At 46.9% G+C, this 11,081-nt stretch overlaps 1 protein-coding gene across 3 annotated transcripts in view; it reads left to right on the top strand.

Annotated features, from left to right (window-relative positions):
• LOC137301289 (interleukin-18-like) overlaps window positions 1-11,081 on the top strand; it is a 66,567-nt gene that overhangs the window by 46,445 nt on the left and 9,041 nt on the right. For all 3 annotated transcript variants that reach the window (XM_067970745.1, XM_067970743.1, XM_067970744.1), the window contains exon 2: window positions 4,657-4,738. In XM_067970745.1, the coding sequence (XP_067826846.1) occupies window positions 4,657-4,738 (82 nt within the window). The remainder of the gene's footprint in view (window positions 1-4,656; window positions 4,739-11,081) is intronic.

Genomic DNA, 11,081 nt, shown 5'->3' with positions numbered 1-11,081 from the left:
GGGGGCAACATCCCACTGAAGGAGGGTGGGGGGGCAACATCCCACTGAAGGAGGGTGGGGGGGCAACATCCCACTGAAGGAGGGTGGGGGGGCAACATCCCACTGAAGGAGGGGGGGGCAACATCCCACTGAAGGAGGGGGGGGGGCAACATCCCACTGAAGGAGGGGGGGCAACATCCCACTGAAGGAGGGGGGGGCAACATCCCACTGAAGGAGGGGGGGGGGGCAACATCCCACAATCATCAGATAGAAAACCAAATAGTTTCAGTCCCTCGTTGGTTTGGTTTAGACCCGATTCCATCGGGTTTTTGTTTTTAGTTTGACCTGCTGAACGATTCTAGATCCCGTGCCATCTTTGCTGTTCTAATTTTAAAGAAGGGGTGGTGGGGTGGGGGGGGCGATTGAGCAGTGAGTCACTGCCGAGAAAAAAAATAACCTGTGCTCCGTGCAACCGGAGCAGGTTTAAGATTTATCAGCGGGGATTTCCGTAAAAATTGAGTAATAATAAAATCACAGGTTCAGCCCTCAGCAAGACTGTCCTGTCCAATTCTGGCCATCGCACTTCAGAACAGACATCAAAGACTTTGGAGAGGGGATTTACCAGAATGGGACTGGGGATGAGGGACTTCAGTTACGGGGAGAGACTGGAGAAGCCGGGATTGTTCTCCTCGGAGCAGAGAAGGTTAAGGGGAGATTTAATAGAGGTGTTCAAAATCATGAGGGGTTTTGATTAGAGTAAATAAGGAGAAACTGTTTCCACTGATAGGAGGATCAGTAACCAGAGGACACAGATTTAACATAATAGGCAAAAGAACCGGAGGGAGGAGCAGAATTTTTTTTTTTTTACGCGGCGAGTTTTTTTTTTAGTTTTTTTTGTGTTTTAGGCCCCCCTTTTATAAGAAGGGGGGTTTAGGGTGTGTTCCTGTGCAGTAAACTAAAAAAAAAACCCAAAGTAAGTGTCAAATTATAGTTATATTACTTTGGTCCAGGACGCACTCCAGTCCCTGCGGTGCCCACCGGACGCGGAAAGCCTCGAGCGTACCGGCAGACACCGCGTGCTCCCTCTCCAGGGCCACCCGGGCGCGGAGAATGCCGCGGAATAGAGGCAGACAGTCGGAGCGACCGCCCCCCACGGGCCGCGTCTAACCTGGACCTGCGGATAACGGCAAGTTGTGATGATCTGGAATGCGCTGCCTGAAAGGGCGGTGGAAGCAGATTCAATAATAACTTTCAAAAGGGAATTGGATAAATACTTGAAGGGGAAAATTTGCAGGGCAATGGGGAAAAAGCGGAGGGAGTGGGGCTAATTGGATAGCTCTTTCAAAGAGCCAGGACAGGCACAACGGGCAGAAAGGCCTCCTTCTGTGCTGTTTGATTATATGATCCCATGAAGTGAGTCCATATTCAACTGGCTTAAAAATGTCAGGAGAATATAGAAACCTGTCTTTGGTTCGGGAAGTGTCCGATGCTCAAAGAGTGCCACAGGCTCAGCCTTTCCATCGCTGTGCGCCATAAGTACCTCACCGTATATATTTCTGATCATTCTCACACATAGAATCATGGAATTTTACAGCACAGAAGAGGCCAATCGGCCCATCGTGTCGTTGCCAGCTGAGAAAGAGCCATCCAGCTCTTGGTCTGTAGCCTTGTAGGTTACGGCACTTCAAGTGCACATCCAAGCATCATTTAAATGCAATGAGGGTTTCTGCCTCTACCACCCTTTCAGGCAGTGAGTTCCAGACTCCCACCACCCTCTGGGTGAAAAATATTTTCCTCAGCTCCCCTCTAATCCTTCTACCAATTACTTTAAATCTGTGCCCTGTTATTGTCCTCTCTGTTAAGGGAAACAGATCCTCCCTGTCCACTCAATCGACACCCCTCATAATTTTATACATTTCAATTAAATCTCCCCTCAGTCTCCTCTGTTCCAAAGAAAACAACCCCAGCCTATCCAATCTTTCCTCATAGCTAAAATTCTCCAGTCCTGGCAACATCCTCGTAAATCTCCTCTGTACCCTCTCTAGTGCAATCACATCTTTCCTGTAATATGGTGACCAGAACTGTACGCAGTACTCAAGCTGTGGTCCAACCAGTGTTTTATACAGTTCCAGCATAACTTCCCTGCTCTTATATTCTATGCCTCGGCTAATAAAGGAAAGTATCCCATATGCCTTCTTAACCACCTTATCTACCTGTTCTGTTACCTTCAGGGATCTGTGGTCATGCATTCCAAGGTCCCTCCCTTCCTCTACACCTTTCAGTATCCTCCCATTTATTGTGTACTCCCTTGCCTTATTTGCCTTCCCCAAATGCATTACCTCACACTTCTCTGGATTGAATTCGATTTGCCACTTTTCTGCCCACCTGACCAGTCCATTGATATCTTCCTGCAGTCTCCAGCTTTCCTCCTCACTATCAACCACACGGCCAATTTTTGTATCATCTGCAAACTTCTTAATCATGCCCCCTACATTTAAGTCTAAATCATTGATATATACCACAAAAAGCAAGGGACCTGGTACTGAGCCATGTAGAACCCCACTGGAAACAGCCTTCCAGTCACAAAAACACCCGTCGACCATTATCCTTTTACAATTTACACTGAGCCAAAGAGGAGGTATTAGGACAGGTGACCAAAACCTTGGACAAAGATGTAGGTTTTAAGGAGCATCTTAAAGGAGGAGAGAGAGGCAGAGAGGTTTAGGGAGAGAATTCCAGAGCTTGAAGACTCGGCAGCTGAAGGCACGGCCGCCAATGGTGGAGCAATTGAAATCAGGGATGCGCAAGACACCAGAATTGGAGGAGGACAGAGATCTCGGAGGGTTGTAGGGCTGGAGGAGGTTACAGAGATAGGGAGGGGCGAGGGCCATGGAGGGATTTGAAAACAAGGATGAAAATTTTAAAATCGAGGCATTGATGGACCAGGAGCCAATGTAGGTCGGCGAGCACAGTGGGTGATGGGGGAACGGGACCTGGTGCGAGTTAGGATACGGGCAGCAGAGATTTGGATGGGCTGAAGTTTACAGAGTTGGAGTATTACAGTTGGCCTCAGCACCCCTGATTTAACCAGCAAAAAAAAATTGACCAGAGTTCCCAGTCCTGGTCACTATCAAGAAACCCTTGATGGAAAGTGTGTGACGATTTTGCATAAGGAAGGGAGCTGGATCAGTTGTGAGCCCCCTTCGATAGAATGCACAGGAATCACGGCCCTAAGCTCTGGAATTCCCTCCCTAAACGTCTACTGCTCTCTCCTCCTTTAAGACGTTGCTTAAAACTTACCTCTTTGACCCAGCTTCTGGACACCTGTCTGAATATCTCCTTAAGTGGTTCGATGTCAAATTTTATTTGAAGCTCCTTGGGACGTTTTACTACATTAAAGGCACTTTTTAAATGCAAGTTATTGTTATTTGGACAAGGTAGTGGAGGTGCCTTGGGTGGGGGGGTGGGGGGTTGGCGATAAGTGATAGTGGGGCTGTACCCTACACAGGATTCGATGCCTTCAGCAAACATGCTAACCATCAGCTTTTCCCACTGACAGTCAGTGTTTCTACACCCACGTCCACTTGCGGACCGAATATTGGCGCAGGATTTAAATTTCCTTTACTGTCCGGCCGTTTCCCTCCCCTGCGCGGTTACCCCGGAATGATTTGGAGATGCCTCCTCCGCGAGTGCTCGATTCCAGGGCTTGCCCAGTCAGCTGACTCACACATCGGCTCGCAACCTGGCCGAATAAACGGCAGTTTTAGGGATCAGCCTGCGTTCGTCTTGCCACAGAGATTGGCCAGTGCTTGAACATCTCCCAGTAGATTTTCTGTGCTGATCGATGTTAATGTCCAGGAAGAGGAGAAGAATTTATTTCGTAGGTGGCTGCCTCTACAAAGAGGAGATCTGCTCATTCGCCAGTGGAAAGAAAGAAAGACTTGCATTTATATAGCGCCTTTCACGACCTCAAGATGTCTCAAAGCGCTTTACAGCCAATGAAGTACTTTTTGAAGTGCAGTCACCGTTGGAATGTGGGGAACACGGCAGCCAATTTGCGCACAGCAAGATCCCACAAACAGCAATGTGATAAATGACCAGATAATTTGTTATATTGATGTTGGTTGAGGGATAAATATTGGCCCCAGGACACCAGGGAGAACTCCCCTGCTGTTCTTCAAAATAGTGCCATGGGATCATTTATGTCCACCTGAGAGGGCAGACGGGGCCTCGGTTTAACGTCTCGCCTGAAAGACGGGACCACAGACAGTGCATTACTCCCTGAGTACTGCACTAGAGTGTCAGCCTGGATTATGTGCTCAATGTATCTGGAGTGGGAGACGAGCACATAATCCAGGCAGATGCTCCAATACAGTACTGAGGGAGTGCTGCACTGTCGGAGGCACAGTGGATTCTGATTCACTCTCTGTCCTTTGCCTTTTCGTGGAGTAATATTACATCAATGCGCAAAAAAAAATTTAATTGCCAAATTCAGAATGGGAACAAAAAAAAGAAACCACTGACCTGGACTATTCTCTGCAGTGAAGCTGCAGATCGGAGAGAGCTCGAGGCCCTTTGAGTGAGTTCCGTGCTGGTGTCACTGGTCGATTGAAGCTGGTGATTCTTTCACAGTAGCCACTGATAACCAGTCGGTCTAACTTTGCCTTTATTTTATAGGCTAAAATCTTCTCGGAGATGAGTAACCAGTTTCTTGAACTCCACTTTGTAGAATTTAGCAATGGCATCCCCTACTTTGAAGGTAAGGTCAATCCTGATTTCTTCTGGAAACGTGCCAAAGTCTATCGCTCTTGTAATTTGTTGCAAACAGAGATTAATGCCCACTGTGGGACACAGCCTGATATATAATCAGTAAGCAATCACTGGGGTAATTCTACCATGTTCTGCTCCTTGCGTGGAACATCGCGAGAGAGGACTTTGTGTTGCAGAATTGGCCCTCCATCCTCGCCTCCAATACCAAATGTGAACAGCTCATGGATTTCTTCATGGAGACTGTCCAGGCAACTGTCTCTGCTGCTGATGGCCTCCACCCGGTCTCCCATCCACCCTACTCCTGGTTACTCTGTAATTTCTCTGCCATCGACCCTCTACAAGCTCATCTTTTCCATGAGGCCCACTTCTTGCTCTCTTAATTCCATCACCACGCCAATTCTGAGCATTTAACTCCTCCTGACAATCGTACTTGCTGATATTATAAATGACTCTCAATGTTCAGGCCACTCACTTTCAAAACCGCTGCCATCACTCCCTCTCAAAAAGCCTACCTTCAATCCAACTGTCCTCTCCAACCACTGCTCTATTTCTAAACTCCTTTTCCTCTCTTAGGTCTTTTAACATGTTGTCGTCTCCGAGCTCCATGTCCATCTCTTCCAGAACTTCCTGTTCAAACCTTCCCCTTTCCTTACCTAGGCGCTGCCCCTTGGTGATGTCAAACACGGGTACAGGGTTAACTTGTATATATAGAGTGAATGCTGCAGACACCCAGTTCTACCTCTCCACCACTTCACTCCACTCTGTGGCCACCAGTGTCAAAATCTGAAACTCCCTGCCTAGCAGCATTGTGGAAACGCCTTTAACACACGGACAGCAGTGGTTCAAGAAGAAGGTCCGCCACCACCTTCTCACGGGCAAATAGGGAAGGGCAATAAATGCCGGCCTTGCCAGTGATGCCCAGGTCCCACAAATGAATTTAAAAAACCTCTGTGATGTTAAGACGGCCTGACCAAAGCCATTGTTCTCAGCCCCTGACATATTCGCTACTCCATTGTCACTGACTTCATTCTTCCTTCTAAGCATCCTGTTCGATCCTAGAACGGAGCTTTAAACCCTATGTCCTATCTATCACCATGACCTCTTTCTTCCACCTCCACAGCATCGCCCATCTCTGCTCCTACCTCATCCCCGCTGCCGTTGAAAGCTTTATTCATACTTTTGTCACGTCTAGATTTGATTTCTCGAGTGTCCTCCTTGCTGGTTCCCCCATCTTCCACAATCTGTCCCAGTCTAAGTCCTGCTCACCCATTACTCCTATCCTCAATGGACTACATTAGGTCTCTATTCAACAGCGCATTGAATTTAAATTTCTCATCCTCACCTTCTTCAAAGTCCTCGTCCTCCCAGCCCATTTGTTGGAATTCCGTATACTTTAATCAATCCGAACTGACACCATATTGGTTAGAGAATTGAGGTTTTTATTGTTCACAGACAGCATTTGATCATTTTATATAACAATCATTGAGCGGCAACTAACAGTCTTAAACAAGCATGATATAACCCGTTCAGCAACTGGACAGCCAGCGCGGATGGCCCGTTCCTAGTTGTTCCTCGGAGAGTTACACAGGGTTAGGCCAAAGCCAGCATGGATCCCCTGGACATGTCTAACTCCCCTTCTCCTCTCCAACCACTGCTCTATTTCTAAACCCCTTTTCCTCTCTTAGGTCGTTTAACATGTTGTCGTTTCCAAGCTCCATGTCCATCTCTTCCAGAACTTCCTGTTCAAACCTTGCCCCTTCCTTACCTAGGCGCTGCCCCTTGGTGATGTCAAACACGGGTACAGGGTTAACTTGTATATATAGAGCAAATGCTGCAGACACCCAGTTCTACCTCTCCACCACTTCACTCCACTCTGTGGCCACCAGTGTCAAAATCTGAAACTCCCTGCCTAGCAGCATTGTGGAATTGTAGCAGGGCTTCTGGCTAAAAGCCAGTCTTTATAAACTCTATTTCTGCCTGAGGAATGGGTGAAGTTTTGCACGTACTGTTTGTAGGTGTTGGGCCAGACAATAGTATCAGTTCCTCTTTTTCTTATCTGGGCAAGGGTGGTCAAAATATTCCTGGAATCAGTGCAAAGGTCATCCTGGAACCGGTACCATTTCCGCAGAAGCAGAACGAAGGTTCTCCAAAATAGCTGACTCAAGCAGTTTCCCGAGGGTCTGCAGATTTCCTGTTATCTGACCACATTGCTTTGTTAGAAGGGTCAGTAGTTTTCCATGCTGCTGCTTCATTATACTTTGCCCACTGCCTGGCTCTGTCACCTAATCTTTATTCCCTTTATAATTGATTTCATATTTAATAGATTCTTAGATTATTTAACAGGTCCTTACACCGCTCCCATTTCTGTAACTCCCTTCAGTCTTACAAACTCTTTGCACCCCATGATCTTCTGCTCCTGGCACCTTTTGCTGTCCACACTTCCTTCACTCACCCATTGATGGCTAAGCCTTCAGCCACCTCAGCCCCACTCTCTGGAACTCCCTTCCTGAACCCCTCCTCTTCTCCACTTCTCTCTCCTCCTTTAAAAACCTTTTCAAAACATATCTTTTCGACCCAGCGTTTGGTCACTCTCTCCTAACTCTCCCTCCATGAATTATTGTCCATTCCTTTAATTCTTTCTGCAACCCACTGTTCTGTTCCAAGTTATCTCTAGCAAGGTTCCGTGAGGAAGTGGAAATCTCATAAGATTAACTTCTCATCTATTTATTTGATGGGGCATGTTTTGTTTGTCAAGCTGAAGGACGGAAGTGCTGGTGAATGGGACACTTTTCCCCATTGGGCACTCAATGTCGGCTTGTGTTCCTGAGTCAGGGTGATTCTACTCAAGGCCAATAATGCAACTTAATCAACTCTGCAGCAACTGACAGAGAGTAGGGGTAATGGGTAGGTACTCAAATTGGCAGGATGTGACTAGTGGAGTCCCACAGGGATCTGTCTTGGGGCCTCAATTATTCACAATATTTACATAAACATAAGAAATAGGAGCAGGAGTAGGCCAATCGGCCCCTCGAGCCTGCTCCGCCATTCAATAAGATCATGGCTGATCTGGTCCTAACCTCAAATCTAAAATCATGTCCAATTTCCTGCCCGCTCCCCATAACCCCTAATTCCCTTTACTTCTAGGAAACTGTCGATTTCTGTTTTAAATTTATTTAATGATGTAGCTTCCACAGCTTCCTGGGGCAGCAAATTCCACAGACCTACCACCCTCTGAGTGAAGAAGTTTCTCCTCATCTCAGTTTTGAAAGAGCAGCCCCTTATTCTAAGATTATGCCCCCTCGTTCTAGTTTCACCCATCCTTGGGAACATCCTTACCGCATCCACCCGATCAAGCCCCTTCACAATCTTATATGTTTCAATAAGATCGCCTCTCATTCTTCTGAACTCCAATGAGTAGAGTCCCAATCTACTCAACCTCTCCTCATATGTCCACCCCCTCATCCCCGGGATTAACCGAGTGAACCTTCTTTGTACTGCCTCGAGAGCAAGTATGTCTTTTCTTAAGTATGGAGACCAAAACTGTATGCAGTATTCCAGGTGCGGTCTCACCAATACCTTATATAACTGCAGAAATACCTCCCTGTTTTTATATTCTATCCCCCTAGCAATAAAAGCCAACATTCCGTTGGCCTTCTTGATCATCTGCTGCACCTGCAAACTAACTTTTTGATTTTCTTGCACTAGGACCCCCAGATCCCTTTGTACTGCAGTACTTTCCAGTTTCTCGCCATTAAGATAATAACTTGCTCTCTGATTTTTCCTGCCAAAGTGCATAACCTCACATTTTCCAATATTGTATTGCATCTGCCAAATCTCCGCCCACTCACCCAGCCTGTCTATATCCCCTTGTAGGTTTTTTATGTCCTCCTCACTCTCTACTTTCCCTCCTTAACGACTTAGATAAAGTCTCATATCTAAGTTTGCCGATGACACAAAGATTGGTGGCATTGTAAGCAGTGTAGATGAAAACATAAAATTACAAAGCGATATTGATAGATTAGGTGAATGGGCAAAACTGTGGCAAATGGAATTCAATGTAGGCAAATGTGAGGTCATCCACTTTGGACCAAAAAAGGATAGAACAGGGTACTTTCTAAATGGTAAAAAGTTAAAAACAGAGGATATTCAAAGGGACTTAGGGGTTCAGGTACATAGATCATTGAAGTGTCATGAACAGGTGCAGAAAATAATCAATAAGGCTAATGGAATGCTGGCCTTTATGTCGAGAGGACTAGAGTGCAAGGGGGCAGAAGTTATGCTGCAGCTATACAAGACCCTGGTTAGACCGCACCTGGAGTACTGTGAGCAGTTCTGGGCACCGCACCTTCGGAAGGACATATTGGCCTTGGAGGGAGTGCAGCGTGGGTTTACTAGAATGATACCCGGACTTCAAGGATTAAGTTACGAGGAGCGATTACACAAATTGAGGTTGTATTCTCTAGAGTTTCAAAGGTTAAGGAGTGATCTGATCGAAGTTTATAAGATATTAAGGGGAACAGATAGGGTGGATAGAGAGAAACTATTTCCGCTGGTTGGGGATTCTAGGAGTAGGGGGTACAGTCTAAAAATTAGAGCCAGTCCTTTCAGGAGTGAGATTAGAAAACATTTCTACACACAAATGGTGGTAGAAGTTTGGAACTCTCTTCCGCAAATGGCAATTGATGCTAGCTCAATTGCTCAATTTAAATGTGAGATAGATAGCTTTTTGGCAACCAAAGGTATTAAGGGATATGGGCCAAAGGCAGGTATATGCAGTTAGGTCACAGATCAGCCATGATCTTATCAAATGGCGGAGCGGGCTCGAGGGGCTGAATGGCCTACTCCTGTTTTACTATCATTTAAGAGCTCCAATGATGATGTGGAAACCATCTTGTGGTTGCACACCATTCCCTCAGTTGTAGTTGACTTCTGCATTATATCGCACCATACAAGGATGACCTGATGTGACCTGACGAATCAGCTTACAATCAGAAGGGATTTTTCAAAAGAATTTTCAATATAAGTGAGGGAAAACAAGAACTGAAAAGGCTGGTGACGTAAAACTTGTCTCAGAAGAACAGAACTTCTCGTAGAAGCAGTCCGTAACTTCATAGACCCTGGGGAGAGCACACTTCAAGCGAGTTTTGAAGTTAGAGCCAAGAGTGCGTGCCCATGATGACCTCAAATGGTGAGTTAGGAAAAACATGTGATTTTTTTACTGAGCCTATTAGTATTGGAGACTGTTGAGGCCTGTGTGTGTGGGCAACTGCAGAGAAACGGTGGGGTTTTTTTTTATTCGTTCATGGGATGTGGGCGTCGCTGGCGGGGCCAGCATTTATTGCCCATCCCTAATTGCCCTTGAGAAGGTAGTGGTGAGCTGCCTTCTTGAACCGCTGCAGTCCGTGTGGTGAAGGTTCTCCCACAGTGCTGTTAGGTTGGGAGTTCCAGGATTTTGACCTAGCGACGATGAAGGAACGTCGATATATTTCCAAGTCGGGATGGTGTGTGACTTGGAGGGGAACGTGCAGGTGGTGTTGTTCCCATGTGCCTGCTGCTCTTGTCCTTCTAGGTGGTAGAGGTCACGGGTTTGGGAGGTGCTGTCGAAGGAGCCTTGGTGAGTTGCTGCAGTGCATCCTGTGGATGGTGCATACTGCAGCCATTGTGCGCCGGTGGTGAAGGGAGTGAATGTTTAGGGTGGTGGATGGGGTGCCAATCAAGCGGGCTGCTTTATCTTGGATGGTGTCGAGCTTCTTGAGTGTTGTTGGAGCTGCACTCATCCAGGCAAGTGGAGAGTATTCCATCAGGCTCCTAACTTGTGCCTTATAGATGGTGGAAAGGCTTTGGGGAGTCAGGAGGTGAGTCACTCACCGCAGAATACCCAGCCTCTGACCTGCTGTTGTAGCCACAGTATTTATATGGCTGGTCCAGTTAAGTTTCTGGTCAATGGTGACCCCCAGGATGTTGATGGTGGGGGATTCGGCGATGGTAATGCCGTTGAATGTCAAGGGGAGGTGGTTAGACTCTCTCTTGTTGGAGATGGTCATTGCCTGGCACTTGTCTGGCGCGAATGTTATTTGCCACTTATTAGCCCAAGCCTGGATGTTGTCCAGGTCTTGCTGCATGCGGGCTCGGACTGCTTCATTATCTGAGGGGTTGCGAATGGAACTGAACACTGAGCAATCATCAGCGAACATCCCCATTTCTGACCTTATGATGGAGGGAAGGTCATTGATGAAGCAGCTGAAGATGGTTGGGCCTAGGACACTGCCCTGAGGAACTCCTGCAGCAATGTCCTGGAGTTGAGATGATTGGCTACCAACAACCACTACCAT

Source organism: Heptranchias perlo, chromosome 33 (assembly GCF_035084215.1).
Source record: "Heptranchias perlo isolate sHepPer1 chromosome 33, sHepPer1.hap1, whole genome shotgun sequence".
NCBI lineage: Eukaryota > Metazoa > Chordata > Chondrichthyes > Hexanchiformes > Hexanchidae > Heptranchias > Heptranchias perlo.
Note: the sequence above shows the minus strand (reverse complement) of the source record. Positions and strands in the feature narration are given on the sequence as shown.